The 20,584-nt window shown below is 37.4% G+C and overlaps 1 protein-coding gene across 1 annotated transcript in view; it reads left to right on the forward strand.

The window, feature by feature from the left end:
• The window catches only part of cacng2a (calcium channel, voltage-dependent, gamma subunit 2a), a 91,610-nt gene that overhangs the window by 50,074 nt on the left and 20,952 nt on the right, over nucleotides 1–20,584 (forward strand). The window contains exon 2 of the mRNA XM_051888602.1: nucleotides 8,918–9,001. Within this exon, the coding sequence (XP_051744562.1) occupies nucleotides 8,918–9,001 (84 nt within the window). The remainder of the gene's footprint in view (nucleotides 1–8,917; nucleotides 9,002–20,584) is intronic.

A 20,584-nucleotide genomic window follows, 5' to 3' on the forward strand; every position in this document is an offset into this window, starting at 1 on the left:
GGATGGTCCCTCAACAGACACTCTACTGACATTGCAAATACATGTCAAATTATTCTACTAACCCGAACCCTAACACCTAACCCTAACTTAACAGTCTACTAACAGTCAACTAATACTTTAATGAGAGTTAGTTGACGTACTGTAGTTGCAAAGTTACTTAAAGTTAATAGAATGTCTAAAGTGGACCATCGAAATAACCCTAGTTAGTCTGGTCATGTTAAGGGCGAGCTAAACATGCTAAATAGTAATTTGGCAAGGTTGGGAGACCAGACCAGATTAACACCAGTTTGGCCTGGATGGGAGACTAGTTAGACCATATTAAACAAGTTCCATACGGCCATAAATATATATATATATATATATATATATATATATATATAAGCTTATATATATCTTGTTAGTTACAATAGTTAGGAAGCATAACAGATTGTGGATCTAACTAACACCTAAAACACAAACACACAATGCTCATGTTAGCAATTAATATATTTTTAAGCAATATATAGACCTTCATTTTGAACCGAACTGAACTCAGGGCTTGTTCTGAATTAAATTAACATAACTGAGAGAAAGGGGGGAGGAAAAAGTAAAGAGATGAATAGTGAGGAGTTTCAGCAGGGAGAAATTGTCCCACTTTTAACCAGCAGTAAATCCCACGCAGCACAGCTTTACAATCCAGCACTTACTCAGAGAGACGGATGAGAGAAGACTAGGGGGAAGGTGCATAAAGGCCCCAGTGGCTTGAGCACAGTAAGAAAACATTGCTGTAGGGAGAGTGTGCTGGAATTAACTTCACGTCTCAACAACAACTGTATTCATTAGTAAAATCTCTCAAAAACAGGGTTGATATTTTTCCACATCCAATTTGTGTGTGTGTGTGTGTGTGTGTGTGTGTGTGTGTGTGTGTGTGTGTGTGTGTGTGTGTGTGTGTGTGTGTGGGCACTTTTGGTGCTGTGTGTGAACACTTGCACTCTCATTTGTTTAGTTTAATTTGTCCACTAACTACCATTTTCATAATTCTTCTAAAAAAAAAAAAATAATTCAATATAGCATTCTCCAAAAAAACTTATATTAAGCTGGCAGACTCTTTATCAAGCTAAGACTAATTTCACAGGTAAAATTTCATGCATCTCAAAAATAAAATCAATAATCAACAAAATTTGGCAAAATTACAGCTTGATTGGAAATCCTACACAATAAAAAAATATTGCATTCAAAAATATTATTGTTCTTTTATTCACACATTCACCACATCCCATATTATTTCCTCTCACAAATTAGTACAGTAGAAAGAAAAAAACTTTACTGGGTCAAAATTATTAGTCGTGGTGGCAAGGATTCACTGATACATAATGATAAAATCATTTTTATCAAACAAGACAGACAGGCAGGATCAAATAATTTTCACAAAAAAAAAAATACAAAAAAAAAAAAATATATATATATATATATATATAAACATTAAAATATAAAAATGATGTCTCATTTAAATGATAAAATATGAATTTCCATAACAAATATTGCAAGGCTGAAATTGTAGGTCTGAGACAAGAGTAAAAGAAATAATATAAGACAGTTGACAAGTAGCAAATGCATGCTAAAGTTACCTTCATAAGAAACCTGTTATTTTAATAAAAACCCACCTCTGTGACACAGAAGTGCATGTAGTTGAAGAAACACCCACATACATGTGAATGTACCTAAGCAGCCTCAGTTCTCAAGCAGTGTCTATGGAAACCGAATATCCACTGACATGAACAGAGAGAAAAGGCAAGGAAATGGAGAACACAAGAGATGGAGGTTCATCGACTGATGGCGACTGGGAAAGCCTGGTGCGTGGGCTGACCGGGGGTTTCTGCCGCACAAGCACTCATAAATTTGCTGTCTTCCTTCCCTACCAGTCCCTCTCCCTTTCTCTCTCATTCTCTCTTTCTCCCCTTCATCCCTGACCCCCTTCCTTTAAGCATAATGATAATTGCATGCTTTATGAGGAATTGAAGCAGGAGGGCAATGCATAGCTCATCTACACATCACGGACGGGATGGGTACGACGACCCTTCTCCGCCATTACAGTGATTGAATAAGACGGACTCTGTCCCTATATCAGCGATGCAGATCATGGACTTCTTTAACCCTCGATACTGGAAGGTCATTTAATTCATGACTGTAATGTCAGTATCATTTTATGAAGTCTTCATGAAGTCTTTGAGATACACACACAAGCATGACTGTTCTCTGTTTGATGGGCGCTGGTATGGAAGCTATAGGCTTAGAAAAGTAAGGTTCTGTCATTTTACAATGAGGAGTTAGGGGAGTTAAGAGTTAGGTGACTCATTTCCATCTTTTGATATGTTCACAACAATTATACAACAGTAATTGCACCAGCCAAATAGGAAATATAGGGCCATATTTACTAAATGGCAAATTAGTGTGAGACTGCAGTCTCATAAAAGCGCAGATGGAAGTGGAAAGTTCTGCGGGCGATCTACTAACAATGTGCCAATTAAAGAATACAGACCCAGCAGCTCATTTCCATTATGACCAACACAATCTTCAAGAGCAGTGCAAATTTAGCGTAGGGTCGCAAACAAGCAATGCTAATATCCGCTTTTCCACCGAAATTCCCAGGAACCTTTTTTCCCCCAGACCTGTTGCTGTCTGCATTTCCATCACGGTCTAAAGTGCCGTGAAGCTTAGGCATATTAGTCCGGTGACGTAGGACTACGTGCGACTTTCCAGTTCTTTTTGGATTTTGTCCTCTGCATATAAGCTTAATGAAGCCTGAACCTCATCGCTGGTCCATCGGTCGTATTTTTTAAACTACATTGTTGATTCAAATAGCAAACAACTCGTACTGCACGCACCGCAAGAGACTTTTTGTGGTGGTTAAAAAAAAATGCTGCATGGAGTCAACCAATCAAAATGCTGTGTGAACTCAACCAATCAGTATGTTCATTGCTCAAATCCCACCCCCAAAAGTTCCAGGGGCCCCATTTATAAAACTTTCTGTAGATTTCATCCTAAAAGTGTACATATGCACAAGACTCTGCGTACACACAAGTTTTCAGATTATAAAAATATGCGCCAGAACCTGGGCAAAAATCCCTTTATAAATCCCAGTTAGCGGAAGATGTGCGTACGCGCATCTCCACCCCATCTGCATATAATTTCCATGCATATTCCTACCCATGTGACAACACCGTCAAAGGTAGGCTACAAGACATTGGAAAATATTAGATACGGACTATAAATGCCATTTGTGCCATACACATATTGCTAAAAATCATCCAATATCCTTGTTATGTTTTAGAATAAATATATCAAAATATCGATAAAAACAAAATCAGATAGGCTAAAGTTTTTAGAAAAGAGCTGATTCACTGGACAAATAGTATTTTAATTGTAAACAATTTAAATCAAATCAAATTCATGCAGTTTTACTGATAAGGTGAACATATCTTATAGGATGTTTATAGGGTATTTTTAGTGGAAACAGATAGACCTTCTTTTTATTCCAGTGTAAATACAATTGTTTGACTTGGCACGTCACTGACAAAGTATTTTAAAAAGGAAACATGCAAATCTTACAGTTTTCTTCAAGTTGTGTCTTTCAAATACAGTGTTATTTTTCATAATTGTTTAAAGATGCCTTCACACAACATCAACAGCTCCATGCAGCTGTGGTTGTACAGTAAGCTTTTATCACTGAACCTATTCAAACTGGACAGTGGACCGTTCGACCACCGAATCCAGCAGTATTAATGTAAATGTGTATATGAAAATAGAGTTTAAAATCATTCTGTTTACTTCATTACTTTTCTCACTCTAATAAAAGAGTTCATACGCATGGGTCAGAGTTTGCATGCTGGTATGCAAATTTTCCAGTCAAGTTTGTTTTTTATAAATCCCATCTTTTGCGTAGGAAGTGGCGGACGCCTATTTCAGGGCATGTTTTGTGCTTACGCAACAGTTATAAATGAGGCCCTGAACTTTGAAAAAGCAACTATCACAGTCATGTCAAGTGCAAAATTGGTTAATACATGCTTTTTTGGGTGTTTAATAATGGTGCAAATACCAGTAAATTGACTACCGCAAACCTTAGTAAATCATGTTGCATTATCTGTGTAGAAACTCTTGCGTGACGCCCAGGACCACACATCGAATTCGGCCCTGGCCACGTCAAACAAGCCCCCTAGATCAGGGGGTCAGGGGAAGAGGGAGCTATCCCGAAGCCCTCCTCTTCATACAACCCAGATGGGCTCATTTTGACGCTTCTGCACTCGACACCTTGCCTGGGAACAGGCCATCCCCCCGGGCTGGGGGGAACGGGTTGGGGGACCCTGGAGCTCGCAAGGACACTTCATTTCGCGCGCTCCGTTTTGGACTTGGATCTCTCGTAAATTTTATGTCTGAAAGGGAAACTTATTTATTGATTTATTTTTGTAAAGGAGCAGTCTTTAATGAGCCTAATTTAAACACAATAACTTAAATAAAACACATTTTCAGAACATGTAGCAATTGACCCTTCGCAAAGACCCGCCCCCCTTAGTTACTGTTGCTTTGTCCGACAAGCCATGGCGCTGTCACGCCACAAGCAGTGAAAAATACATCACGGAGAAAAGAGGACGCTGACAACACGTCGACAGACAAAACAGAGCAGGTTATTTATGATATTAAACAAAGTCCCAGCTTTCAAATTGTGTCATTTTTTTAAGAAATTCGAACAATAAATACCGTTTTGCAGCTCTTTAATGTGTCGTGACAGATTGCTGTAACGTATCAGCTCAAGCGGCTTGTGAACCGATCATCTCTTCCTACTAGTTAATTTAAAGCATCAAATAAACATGAATGAACATGAGAAGGAATGTTGTTTAAAACGCGGAAAGACGTAAATACACACCATTTTTCAAGTTCAAGTCCACCGAGGTTAATCTTTGTCGGACAAAATGGCGGATTCGGCGTTATGGTTAGATCGCTTGTCAATCAAACTCCTGGCGAAGGGTCAGTTGCACTCTGGCTGGCATGTGTTTAGCATTTTTTAAGCTAAAATTCCACATGCAAAAATGGCAAACCTATTTCATTAAATTTACACATTTGTCATTATACATTTGTAAAAGATATTATGTGCTGAAGCAGAAAAGATGAAAATACTTTAAAATGGTCATATTTTAATGTTCCTCACCTGATTTTAAAGGTACGGAATTTAAAGATACTTGAACAATATAACTACATATATTTGGACACATAAAGAACCTAAAGTGCTTAAGATTTCAGACATGAGGACATTTGTACTGTTTACAGTATCAATACGCACTTTATCTTATTCTCTGTTTTACCTCGAGGATACCACCTTTTCCCTTTGATTCTATGTTTGTAATCTTTGTTCAGTTCTTCCTTCTACTTTGTTCTGCTCTTCCCTTTCATCTTTACCTTCTCTCTCTCTCTTTCTCTCTCTCTCTCTTTCTCTCTCTCTCTCCTCTCCCACCCCTGCTCCAGCTAATTGCCGCAGAGCTCACTGATAGAAATCAATGTGCAATGTTTGATTGTGAGCCAAAGCACAGGAAGGTGAAGCAGAGCAATGAACATCACAAATACACAAACATACACACTCAGCAATTGCATATCTGATCCTCGGATGATTAAGAGGTGTCGAATATAAACATTGAGTATTTGTCTGGTTTCCCACAGAACCCCTGACAAAACCTCTGAATCAATCTGACCATAATGCCATTAGTTATATTTGAGCTTTCTTGTTATTCATTTATTGCATTAAAGTCAACCTCAAATGGCTTTGAGCAGCATAAAATGCAATAACTGACATATCCAACAGTGTAAAGATGCTGCTACTGCTATAAAATCTATCAGCAAACCTTTTCAGCCTTTTTCATTTAGAACCCAAAGACAAAACTTAAAGGGATAGTTCATCGGGAAAAAAAGATAATTCTGTCATCATTTACTCACCATCATGTCATGTTAAATAGATATTTTAAAAATGTCTGGTTTTTGTTTGTTTGTTTGTTTGTTTTTTTGGCAATGAAAGTGGGGTCCAGAAAAGTCCCACTGACTTTCACTCTATGGACAAAAATAGAAAATCATTTAGGCTTCGATCGACATGAGAAGGAGTAACAGAATGAAATAATTTTAATTTTTAGGCGAACTAACCCTTTACTACTCTAAAGTCTTGTTCATAACAAGAACGGTAAATGTAAATATAAAGATAACTATATTAGCGTACACATCAGTGGACGATAAAGTTTTTTTTATTATAAGCGCTTTAAATGCTCGAGATCTTTAAAGCAGGATAGATTCTGATTGGCTGTCATTGTTTTTATCATTCATCAACTGGAAAAAATAATTCTGAAAGTGATTCCAATGATATTGTTCCTCTGTGCTGTTATCGTCATAGCTGTGGTGTGGACTCTGCTATTCTTTTAGAATGTTTTTTAGAACTATATCTTTATCGTTATCATTATTGTTATCGTTCTTGGTGTGAACGGGCTCAAAGTTCCTTTCAAGGAAAGTCTGTTCACTTGTCGGCCATATTTGCAATGCCTCCGGGCAGCTATTTCAGGCATCCAAGACCAAGTTCTATCTCTTTGAATGGGGGAATCCTGAAATCTGAAAGACTGCTTAACAAACTTACAATTAAATAACATATTTCAAATCAGCAACAAAATCTGACATGAACTATCCCATAGATGTTATTATTTATGCAAAAAATAGCATTAAAAAAAGCTTATTTTTCAGGCTAAACGAGCCAATGTGCATGTGCAGACCCAGGGTGAGTCTCAGGTTTCTATGGGAACATGATCTTCTAACGGCAGCTGCAGTGACGCCATGACTTTATCAATCAGCGATTGGCTCTTTTACTTAGAAGGCGGGACGTGTTCCACCATATTGCACATTGCATTATCTCCCATTCTTAATTAATAGGAGTGAACTGTCTTTCTATATCTATAGTTATTGACGAGCTGTGAACGGGCCTTAATCCTTCAAAAAAAAAAAAAGAAAAAATGCTGGGATGAAGGGAGGCCTCAGCAAACTTCCATGGGCCCCAATTATTCAAATAAATACATTATTATTAATGCAATTAATATGAATAGTACTATTAATACATTAAAAGAACCTAACTTAAAAATTAAAACTAAATTATTACATTAAATTAATTAATTAAAAAATAATAACTATGGTTTCTAATTGTTTTTCAGTTTCTTTCTCATAATTATAGCAGAAAAACTGGAGGACATGTCTTATATTATTGTATATGGCCTTAAAAGATTGTTTTGGAAATTAAGGGGCTTTTGAGTCAAAATGGTGGGACCACTGGTATAATGCCATCATTCTGTAATTGAGTGCTATTCAGAAGTATTCTGACAAAATAATGTTGTTGTTGTTGTTTTGTGTGTGTGTGTGTGTGTGTGTGTGTGTGTGTGTGTGTGTGTGTGTGTGTGTGTGTGTGTGTGTGTGTGTGTGAGAAAACAAAACAAAACTATTATTTTATTATTTTATCAGTGAACGATTCTTTCTGAAGGACTCTTAAAAAACAAAAACAAAAAAAAAATCATATTTTTCCCTATCTGTTACCTTTCTCATCAACTCAGGATAGTCGCTCAGGTTTGAGACCTTGTGGTGCCATCAGCCAATTGGAATACTTATTTTTCAGTTCTCGAGTGATTAGTCACATGACATTTTACAACTCGAGTGATTGCTCACGCCCACTCGCTTCTGGACACAATTGTTTTGCGGATTTTAAATCATGCATTTTCAGCTCCAGCCAAGCAGCCACTGAGAAAAATGCGAATGCTAACGAATAGCTTTCTCCAGGTATTACAGACCTGCTTGATTTGACAACAGTCATTATGATTGCCGTTTGGTGACACTAGTGGCACAGAAATTACACACTTCACCTCTAAGTATTCTTATAAAATGTATTATTCTATTTTCTTAAAGCAAAAGCTGTCATCTTGAAACCAAAACGAAAACCAATAATGACAGCCAAAAAAAAAAACCCTAATAGACTAACCCTGTGAAAGCAGAAGGTACTGCTCGCCTGTTATCTTTCTTCTCGACCTGAAAGCCTAGCAGAACAGACTGTATGGAGTAGAGAGACTAATGTAAATCTGTCTCCTACATGAAAGCGTCTTTGATAGGCCTCTACTCTCATCTCATCTCCACAAGCATGCCACTAATGTTCTGCCTCCCAGCCAAAATATCCCCAGCAACACCTGGCACCATGAAGAAGAAGAAAAAAACTGATTAAATCATTAGAGAAACACATGGGAGGACGGAAAAGAGAGAGTGGGAGATGAAGGAGGGAGAGTGGGGAGGTAACGGGGGGTGGGGGGGTTGGATGAACAACTTCATAAGCTTGGCACTGCGCTCCTGGTGCTGTGCCCGTTGTTTATGTCCACACACATCAAAGGCTGCGGTAATCGCTGCTGTTTGCAGGCCTACATCTCCAGTTCACCTTGACTGACCTGTTATACGCTACGGGCCAGAGCAGCGGCGGAGGGCTGCAGGTTCCTCACTGAGCAGGCCAAGAAGTGTCTGAACCTGGGCACTAGCATGTCAGGTTCTGCTAGCACACCTAATGAATGAACATTAGCAGATGAGCTTCCCATAGCACAGCGGTTGGAGCAGCTCCAGGTCTTCACCAGCTGTGCTGCCCTTGTTTACAAGCCGCCGCCTGCTGCTGGAGTGGCCTCGCGACAGGCCTCTGCTTCCGACCGCATCCCCGGGCTCGCTTGAGTAGCCGAGCCCAACCTGAGCGCATGTGCGCTGGGTCTAAACGTTCATCCGTGTCCCTCGGTGCCCTCTGAATAAGCATAAAGTCATACAAAATGCCGTTAAGAAGAATGTGGAAATGTGGCGTTTGAATTCACAAACCTAACTCTGAAACTATGTTTCTCTGTTACAGGAAACTTCAAAGGATTGTGTAAGCAGATAGATCACTTTCCAGAAGACACAGATTATGAAGCAGATGCCTCAGAGTACTTCTTACGTGAGTGCCTCCTTAGTGTTTCTGTGACAGTATTCATGTTCTCACCATCTTGTTCTTCCTTGTTCAATCTGTGAGGCATTTCAAGTAGTACCAGATATGCTATTTTTGCCCAAGTGCTGTTACTGCTGAAACAAAAGAGGAAAAAAAACTTAACCTACATGTACAAGCTTTGAGAAAAAAAAAAAAAAAAAGTCCAAAAAGTTTGAAAAAGGTTATTTCCAGGCCCACAAAACTCTGCAGGTTACCCATGATTTGCAGACTTAAACATATTCTTTGAAATATCAAAATTGTATTATTATTAAAATAAAAATCTAAAATATGCTAGATATTTTAGCTTTCAGACACCAATAAGAATTTAATACTCTAATCGCTGTTTAAAAATAGTTATTCTTTGTTATTTTTAGTTAAAAATGTAAGGCAAATATTAAATTTGTATTAATAATTGGTTACACTTTATTTTAAGGTATTTTTGTTACACTGTAATTATACATTTAAGTACTGAGTAATATTAAGTAACTACATGTACTTACTATTGGTTTAGGGTTTGGTTTGGTTTAGGGTTAGTTACATGTAATTATGCATAATTTATATTTATTACAATAGGAACTACATGTAACATATGTATCAATGATACTGTAAAATAAAGTGTTACCAAAATATTAAATATTGTGGATTATTTTAGCTTTCAGCAACCAGTAAGAATGTAGTACTCTAACTGCTGTTTAAAAACAGTTATTCTTTGCTTTTTTAATTAAAAATGTAATCAAATATTAAAATTGTATAAATAATTAAAATATTAAATATTGTGAATTATTTTAGCTTTCAGCTACAAATAGGAATGTATAGTAGCCACTGTTTAAATAAATAGTTATTCTTATTCTTAGTTTTTTTTTTTTTTAATTAAAAATGTAATCAAATATTAAAACTGTATTAAAATATTAAATAACTTGGATCATTTAAGCTACCAAATAGAATGCAGTAAACTGTCATTTAACACATTTTACCATGTTTACTGTAGATTCTTTTCACAAATGTAGCTGATTTACCCTAATAAATAAATAAATAAATACATAAAAATCAGCAAAAATGCAAATTATTAATGAATTAATTTTAATTCATTTAGTAAATAAATGAATTAAAAGAGATTCTGTCTGGGCCTGGTTATTACTTTCCAGCTGTTGCTGGCGATGGAACATCTCTCACAGTAAATGAATGCAACAGAGCTGTATTTCAAGTAGTGTCCTAGTTTTTACTTTGTTCCACCTATCTTTGGTTTTGTCATGCTGTTCAGCTGTGTAAGGATGGTCTGTTGTCTCTGCGGGAGAGTGTGAATGTTTCCTCACTCTGTTTAGACTCTCAGCAGCGGCAGACTCTCTAGCTCGTACAGTACAGCTCAACTAGGCCCGATTACAGTACGCTGGCTCCCTCGTAAACACAGAGCATTGATTTCCACTCTTTTTTCGTCTGCGCAAGCAGACCCAGGAAGTGAGTGTCAAACAAGCCACACGCATCAATCCTAAACTCACAAGCAGGACTATCAGTTACTGTCATCAAAACAAGGGCCTGAATTGACTAGAAACAACATGGTAACAACAAAGAGTAATTAAAGATTCTGGAACTGTTGTGGAAGAGGACAATGGCAGACTACTTGAGAGAGGGGGGAAATTAGTCTAAAGCCCTATTTGGAAGGGATTAGTTTTACAATGGTAGATGGAGTAATGTAATTTTACCACAAGACGTCTGTAATATTAATGGCCAATTTGCACGGGATAAGAAATCTCAGTCAAGTCAAGTCAAGTCACCTTTATTTATATAGCGCTTTTTACAATGTAGATTGTGTCAAAGCAGCTTTACATTGATAACTGGTACATTATTTGGCTGCACAGCAGCTCTTAAAAGAATAGTGTCAATGCAGGCAGATCAAAGCGCTGTTGAATATCAAATGTCAAGTCAAATGTCAAGTGTCCCCAACTAAGCAAGTCAAAGGCGACAGCGGCAAGGAACCCAAACTCCATCAGGTGACATCAGGTGGCAGACAAGTGGCAAATGTAAAACTACCAGAAGTGGGAGGGGTAACTCGATTTACGCACTGCTGTCCCCCTCCCTGTCGTCATGTGCGTATTACGTTGCTCCTTGATATCATTATTATATTATTATAATTAAATAAATTATATTAAATTATATTATAATTAAATTAATTAAATTCTGATTGGATTCTGTTGGTAATAGGCACTTAACTAAAGCTAAAAGAAGTTTTGTTCCTCCAATAAGTGCTTTCGACCTTCTTTTTGATCTGAACGGTATGCGGAAAACACTTGAGGTTTGCTAGACTTGTCCCACCGCATAGAACTCAACTAAATGCTTCTTAAAGCGCCTTCCATAGTTGAAAAACTGCAGAAAACTACTTTTAAAAAGGAAATGACTGAAAATGTACGTACATATTTACAGCTGGTCTATTCACACTGGATTTTTACCTGGGATAATTTTTCCGGACCTTTATACAGAAGGTAAAAGTTGCTGTAATCTTTACTGACATTGTCTGTAATGATTACTGAGATGGAACATTCAGACGGGACTAAAAATTCAGATGGGACTCGGCTGCAACATATACTTTGTACTAGTAGATGCTGTTTTAATTGGGGAAGAAATGCACTTTTGGATGTGAAATATATTTTAGTCAGAATTATTGCGCTCTAATGTTAATTTTGTCAGCTATTTTTTTTATTCCAGTAATTCCAATAATTCCAAATTACATTAATGTATTTCTACAAAAAAAAAAAAAAAAAAAAAAAAAACTTTTATTGTCACAGAGAGGTTGTGTATAGTCAAGATCCATGTTTATAGTCAAGATCCATGTTTGGATTTATTACAGTTCATCACTGAGAAGGTTTAATTGCAGATTTAATCACAGCAAACAGCGCAAGTGGCTTATGAAGGAACACAGACTGGATCTATTACACTTTCATTTGAGCAGAATATCTCAGTCGAAATTGCTAAACTCCAGCTTACTTGTTTGTCAGTGTTTTCAGATCATCGGTGGCACTTCCACAGTGTAGAGAGAGCATGTGTCATCTTGTCATCATCTTGTCATCATCTAGTCTTAAGACATACTCACGCTTTTTTTGGCTGGATTTTTCTGTGTCAAAACCTCCAGGTCACGGCCAAATCGGTACTCATTGCAGTTGCTGATGCTTGTTAAGTATTAGCAGGTCAGCGACGTAATCTGAGCCTGTCTCGAGTAGTCACAAACGCTGCTGTATTTTCAAACCTGTTTGATATTACCGCCACGTGATCTTGTCACCTATGCTCCTCACTGGTCTGGAGTCCCACATAGTCCACTGTCTTCCAGAGCTCCTCCGTGGGACTCCAGACCAGTGTGGCATGCAGGTAACACTCATTAACACTTGCGCCACCGGCCTCGCTCCGTTCCCACGGCTCTCGGCCCCGTCCTGCTTGCCACAATGAGCCATCATGCAAAATGAAAATACTTGTGTGACCTTTAACATGTAACCGTAAAATGTAAATTATGCACTGAGGAAAAAAGGTCTCATAGACCAAAAGTATTATTATCATAAATATATCAATATAAAAATATTGTTCCATACTACAAGGGAAACTCTGAGTTTTAAACTACAATCAACAGAGAAGCTTCCCACTTTTACCCACATTTGTTCTGTACACAAGCAAAAGAAGCAAAAGATCCATTTTTATCTATACAGAATAATCTATAAAGAAAATAACTGTTTTAAATATCCAATCATAGTCAAAATGATGTAAATAAATGCACAATAAAGTAAACTTGTGTAAATCACATTGTAAATACATTTGTTCCATAACAACAAACTTAAACACTGAATAACTAAACATGGCCGTTGTGATGCATCTTGCACCATGAGCACCAGGTTTTTGAAATGCTGTCAAGTCAAATACATGTGACACCTGTGTTTTGTGCTATTCACTTGTGCTCCGTCTAGCTGAATGACCATTAACTGATCTAAATCAACATATTTTATAACATTAACATTATGTTACTTGTTTAAATCAGCTCAGACTGTAACATTTACCAATAATAATATGCTAGAATGTCATGTGCAGCCAAGAGCCTTAGAATCACAGCTCATCCTTCAGAGCATTTGCCCATCCAGTCAGAACCGTTTAACCTACTTAACCGAACACCCATTGGTTAGATGATGATATCTGATAAAAGACCATACAATTATCCCAGTACAGAGCCTTCTTCAGTATCTAAGCTTCATGCATCACCCCAAACAGGAGGCTGACCTGCTGTAATTGACTCTTCACTAAGCCTATGATTATAGTTCACGCAGTTAAACAGCGCAGGTTACGCAGTTATGCGACAGCATTGACCCCATTGCGGTTGATCGTTAATTGTCAATGTCATAATGATGCATTCGCTTTCTGAGTGCCTGGGTCTCAGTCTGAACGTCTGAGTCGGATCCATCCAAGCATGTCTCGCGCTTTGGGCTGCTAGGTGGGTGCAGAGTCAGTCACATTGCATGCTAACTCCACAGATAAAGCCTTGCCAATGAGTCTTGGTGCTTTGAGCACTTGTGCCTTCCCATATCTAGCAATAAAGACAGTTATGATAAGTTCAAACCGCTTAAAGAACGACACCCAGAGAAAGGGGTGAATATGGGGACTAGTGGACCAGGAGTGGTCCAGATGACACGCAAGTCGGGACAGAGAACTACTGCAGACCTCACACGCTCTGAGTGTGTGTGTGTGTGTGTGTGTGTGTGCACGTATATGAACGCATGTGTGTTTGTCCTTTTCCTTAGCTGCAATTGGACGCATAGGCCGCAACGCTCCCAGTGGCTTGTGAATTAGGACACTTACTTCCATAAATATTTCAGCCTCTTTCTTATATAGGTCAGTTTTCTGTCTCTCTTACTTTCTCTCCTCTTCTTCCTACTTCTCTTCTCCTTGCCTGTCTATCTCTTATCCTCTCTGACATCTGTTCTGTAGTAACTTTGGTCACCAACTGTGTCCTGGGTTAAAGTAGAGTTACGGGAGATCTACAGAGTGAGCAGATACAGTGGTGTATGTTTCAATAGGAAGTCACACGTCAATAAATAAATGAATAAACATTTTCTTTATTTTTACCAATATGAGGTAGCAAACATTGTGGGTATAAAATAGGTGTTTTAACTACCAAGTTGTTCTGAATCCTTCAAGAACAGTGCAGTCACTGTGAGGGATCCGCTATATGCATTGCTGTCGAAAACTGACTAGCTGAACACTTTTAGCACTTTTAGCAATGATATTTGCTCATAGAAAGATCAGAGTGTTTGTTAATATAGGCCTGTAAAGCGGTTATCTACACTACTGTTCAAAAGTTTGGGGTCAGTAAGAATTTTTTTATTGTTTTTGAAAGAAGTCTCTTATGATCAAAAATACAGAAAAAAACTGTAATATTGTGAAATGTTTTTACAATTTAAAATAACTGTTTTTTTATTTTAATATATTTTTAATATATATTCCTGTGACGGCAAAGCTGAATTGCCCTGATAAAAACCCTGATACATTTTTCTGGACACTTTGATGAATAGAATGTACAGATTTATTTGAAATAGAAACATTATAAATGTCTGTATTGTCATTTTTTAATCAAGTTAATGGAGCTTTAAAAATAAAAGATAAAAGCATTTGTTTCTTTCACAGAAAAGTACTGACCCCACACTTTTGAACAGACAGTAGTGTATATGGTGACATTCAGTCCAAATACTGTTTATTTATATGCTGTGATGCAATACAGATATTGGAGTGACACAGTTATTGATTTCATTCATATTTTTATGGTTTATTATTTTTAGAATGGCTTTTTGTAGGTTCTTATTTATTGATATTTTGTAATTTAATGTTGTGTGGTTAGATGTCTGTGTTGTATAACATTGGTGTGTAATGTATGTTTTTTGCTTTTTGTACATATTTAAAAAGTGTACAGCACATTGGTCAACTAACTGTTTTTTTAATTTTTTTATTGTGCTTTACAAAAAAAGATTTGCCTTGTCTTGCCTTGCCTAGAAACATTGAACTTGTCCACTATCAGCAGTTTGATGAGAAAACATTCGAAGTCCAATATCATCTTGTGATTTCACTTACAGGAACCCTGTAGCTAAATGTTTCATTTAACAGTGTCATGCAAGATCCTATATACGCAATCAGTTTAAAAAAAATAAAAAATAGCAAACCTCTTCCGGAAGCTCAAACGTGCTGCGTAACCAATGAGGTTCATTCTCGTGTGTTACACAGCACATTTGAGCTTCCGGAAGAGGTTTGTTCTTGTGCAACATTCATGTTTGGTTGAGCTTCTGCTTATGTTTGCTGAATTAAATCTTTTCATCACGAAAAAGGGATCAAGCGTCAAAGTTCGTTGCAAAGGCAGTCAATGGAGAGACAGACATCTCTCATATTTCATCAAAAAGATCTTAATTTGTGTTCCGAAGATGAACGAAAGTCTGTAACGACATGAGTAATTAATGACAGAACTTTCATTTTGGGGTGAACTAACCCTTTAAAATGCCCTATATTACCTGAAATGTGTAATGTAATGGATTACGTAACTAACTACAATTTTTGTCATGTAATTTGGAATCAGTAACGGACTACAATTTGTAAGTAATCTACCAGCACTGTATCTTGATAGCTTTTCTTCACCAGTTAGGCTTAGCTGTTAGCTTGCTAACTAAAGGCTGACTGAAAACACAAAGGGAAATGTTTCATTTGATCAATTTTAGCCTTAGTAATGATATGTAATTTAAAATACATTAATAACCATATTCTCATGATTAAGACTTAGGCTAAATTTGGAATAGCATGCTACTATTCTACTTCTACTCTTACTGCAATATTTATACTTACATTTAGCAGAAGATTTTCCAAAGTGACTTACAAATTAGGAACATCACAATTAAGGCGAGACACTACAGGCTAAAACACTGTTTTTTCGATTTTGGGCTTTTTTTGGCTTTTAAAAAAAGTATTTTTTCAGACTAGTGGTAAAAAAAAACATCAAAAATCCACCTTTAAGCATTTATTTTTTGGCATTTTATTTATTTGTGTCTATAGATTTCAATTACAATACACATTTTTAAAAGCCGTTTTCTCAAAATGCGTATATCAAAAAGGCAAAAAGCCATATATCTCCAGTTCAGAATCACTTACATTTAACAAACTTTACAGTTTTATTCCTATCTATATTCTGAAGGTTTTTACAGAGGGATTTGTTCATATATAATTTGCCAGATTATATACAACATTTTATTTCAAAGAAAAATTGTGAAAATTTATTTTTTTTCTGACTGTTCACAGTATTTTCTGCATTATGGAGTGATCCTTTGTAAAATCCTTTGACTCTAATATGTCAAAAAAACAAATGAAACAAGAATTCTGAACCTGACTTCATCCAATGTTCAGATTTTTGTACTAGAAATTTATGAAAATTAGAGTATTTTTAAGTAAATAATGCCTTGTTTGCATATTTAAACATAACATTTTATAAAATTTGTAATACAAAAAAAATTTTTGCAATTCTTATTGTAATCAACCCAGTGGGGAAGTATGGTGATAACTATTAGTTCATTTTTCTACCTTATTCCCTGCAGTGTCTCGCCTTAATTTGTCATAAGCTCCAACAATATTGTAGTACACAATTGGCTAAACAGCAGAAATAGTGATAGTAGCATGCAAGTATGGTATTCTGAATTTAGCCTAAATACTAAAATATACAAAATATTAAGGTGATTTTCTAGCAATTAGGCACCAAAGCATACCTATAATTGTCTCAGCCAGTGGAATTGCTTCGGGGTCTTGCATGACAGTGGCATCTTGTACTAAAATCTTTTCAACAATTCACTCCCTTCCAAACATTTGGAGTAGCTTTTGGACTAAATCTGAATAGAAGAATTTTTGATGCATTTTAGATGGTTCTGCTGGTATCATGCCTTGTCCTTTAGTAGACAATGTGGATTGGATGCTCTCATCTCCACCACTTGTGAAACAGTTATGTAAGGAATCAGAGCTCCAACCGAGGAGCCACAATAGTGAAGTGACAAATAAGTGATGTCATAGAATGCGTCAGTTCAGTGATACACCAAAGAATTGACGTATATTGAAAATACAGACCAGTGGCGTGCCGCGGGGGGGCTTGAGCCCCTGCCCCTTTGATCGCGAAAGCAAAAGTGCCCTTTGCGGTCGCATCGCGGTGCCCCCGTGTTCCCATTTCTCCCCCCTGGAAACGCGATTTCGGCTGAGGGAGAAACCCACAACCACCCCCTGAAACGCAATTGCGTTTCTGTGCACGCCACTGATACACACAGCGCAAATGAAGATGAGGGGAAAACCGGGGGAAATAAAAAACAGGTCAGTGTTCACATCTGTTCTAACACTGCACATAAAAGCGCATGTATATTCATGCCTGTATTTTTAGAGCCCAACATCTGCATACTTACATGCAAAATTACTGTATGAATTCATGCACATTTTATTATGAGGGAATTGTGCGCTGATTCTCAAGCACCCACGGGCTGAGGGTTATGATGAAAGAAATATCTACAACGTAGTAACAGCACATCATCTGCATACTATTTACAGCATGCACAAACACACAAGCACACACACACAATTTCACACAGGCCCTATCAGTGGCAGGCTTCTCTTTGCTGGAGTGATCACGGGTATGCAGCCTAGGCAGTGGAATCAGGCATTTCACACATCCACACACTGTTATATAAGAGTGCTGAAGCATTCTGAAGCGCCAGTGGGTTTTTAGATCATGCCGTGTCAGAGCTGCAATCTTCCACAGGACCAAACAGCGCTGAGAGGGGGAGGGGAGGACGAAAAAGAAGGAATATGAGGGACTGAGAGAGTGAGAGCGAGAGGGGAATTTTGAGAAAGTGAGCCAGCTGGTAGAAGGGACTAGAGAGTGTTATAGACAATCAGAAAGGAGTAATAAAGGTGAAAACGGTAAAATGGCAGAATTAATTTCACATGTATTTTTATGCCCTCTGCTCCACTCCTTCCCTCTTTATCACTGCAATTTTGTTATGCCTTCATCCAGCTAATGAGAGCCATAGCATTAGCCATTAAACAAACCTATTAATTTTGAGAAGGAAGTCCTGACTAGGGTCTTTTTTTCCTTTTTACTATGTACTATATATTTTAGGGCTGTCAGAATTAAAGGGTTAGTTCGCCCAAAAATGAAAATTCTGTCATTAATTACTCACCCTCATGTCGTTCCACACCCGTAAGACCTTCGTTCAGCTTCAACAACAATATCTTCTCTTCTGTGTCATTGTCGTACGCTGTTTACGTTCAGCGCTTCCTGGTTCTGCGTTAGAATGCCGACTCATTATTGGCCGGCTCCTGCATCAGCATCACACAAATGCGTCGTGTTGATCACGTGAACAGCGTCGGCCGTTCTAACGTAGAACCTGGAAGCGCTGAACGTAAACAGCATATGAGAATGACACAGAAGAGAAGATATTGTTGAATAAAGTTGTTATTTTTGTTTTGTTTTTGCACACAAATGTATCTCGTCGCTTCATAAAATTAATGTTGAACCACTGCAGTCACGTCAACTGTTTTAACAATGTTTTTACTACCTTTCTGGACCTTAAAAGTGTTGGTTAAATTGCTGTCTATGGACGAGTCAGATACCTCTCAGATTTCATCAAAAAATATCTTAATTTGTGTTCTGAAGATGAACGAAGGTCTTACAGGTGTAGAACGACATGAGGGTGAGTAATTAATGACAGAAATTTCACGTTTGGGTGAACTAACCCTTTAATATGTGCAATGTTTTTTATATTCAAATTCACAAATTTTATAATATTACCATTTAATTTGCTTTCAAAAGACTGGTTAGAAATCATGTGATTATTTTATTTTATTGACAGTGTTGTCAACTAGTGTTCACTATTTTTACTACCATTTAAAAGTTTGGGGTCAGTAAGATTTTTTAAAAAGAAATTAATACTCAGCAAGTTTTGATTAAATAAATCAAAAGTGACAGTTAAAACATTCATAATGTTAGATTTCAAATACATGCTGTTCTTTTGAACTTTCTATTCATCAAGGAGTTCTGAAAAAAGTACCATGTTTCCACAAAAGTATTAAGCAGCACAACCATTTTCATCATTGATAATAATAAGAAATTTTTCACCAAATCATCATATTATTATGATTTCTGAAGACTGAAGTAATGTTGCTGAGAATTCAGCTTTGCCATCATAGGAATAAATTACATTTTAAAATATATTCAAATAGAAAACAGTTATTTTAAATTGTAATAATATTTCACAATATTACTGTTTTACTATAATATTGTGGTCAGATAAATGCTACTTCACGTTTTTTCTGACCCAGTACAGATTTTAATTAATAATTTAAAAATTATTATTATTTTGGGGGAAGCTGCACTTAAAATTAACTTGCCTGTAAATATCTCCCACTAATATTTAAATGGCATTTCTGTAAAATTGTACAGAACTTCACAACAGGGACACATAAGTTTCATAAAGACAAAGCGTTTGTTTATAAACACAAAGTGTTTTGTACATTAGTTGTCATGATGGTGTGGGCTGCTGACTATCATGTCGACTATCAGCAGGTGCTGTGGAGTATCAGTGTCTGTATGGCTCTCCCCCTCACGGGCACGCAGTGTGGCCAAAACTGGCTGTGACTGGATGACCCAGACACACACACAGACACACACAGACGCACACATACCGAAATGCTGGCCGATAAAATCAATGAGGCTGGCCGAACAGCAACGGGTTTGCATGTGCGGAGGCTGCAGTAGGTTAGCTCAAGGCAGAGGATGGACTGGTGCTATAGTAGACAGCAATAAAAGAGGAAGACGCCAACCGACATCACAGCGAATGGCCTGATCGCCGGTGAAAGCGGGGATTTAATGAATCCTCATTCCCTCGCCACCTATTTTTTAAAACCTTTCTTTCTTCCAGTCGCTATCTCCCTCTCATTTTCTTACTCCAAACATGACAATCCATCATAGGGCTGGCAGGGGGGATGGGGCACATGCCACTGAAGCCTCAGGCACTGGGCATGGAGCACACACACATGCACACACACATGAGAGTGCAGGCCACTGCCTGTGTCACCTGATTTGACATCGCTTAGCTTATAGAGATTCCACACGCCCAGCCGACGGGTCCATGATCATAATAGCAAAGGCCATGCTCTGCATTATTGATATATTTAGACCACAGTTGTCCTGTAGGTCATGTGAATTGCATCACTGGGTACTGTACCGGATTCCCAGCATTTCCGGGACTGCAGCAGCCGCTCATTGAGCTCGAGAGGCACGATATGTAGGATGATTCTGCACATTGTGATAGAGATCAGTGGAGCTCAATAGGTGGAGGATTTTGTAATCGTTTTGTAAAGTAGAATTTTAAAAAGTAGGTATAGTGAGGAATCTGACCAGGTTTGTTTAACAATACGAGTGTTTTAAGGCATTAATCATCTTGAATGGAGAGATAAAAGACTTTATTGTAACTGAAAGAGGTAAATACAGGCTTGGAGTAAGTTTATCAATTACTT

This window comes from Ctenopharyngodon idella, chromosome 3 (assembly GCF_019924925.1).
Source record: "Ctenopharyngodon idella isolate HZGC_01 chromosome 3, HZGC01, whole genome shotgun sequence".
In the NCBI taxonomy this organism is placed as follows: Eukaryota; Metazoa; Chordata; class Actinopteri; order Cypriniformes; family Xenocyprididae; genus Ctenopharyngodon; species Ctenopharyngodon idella.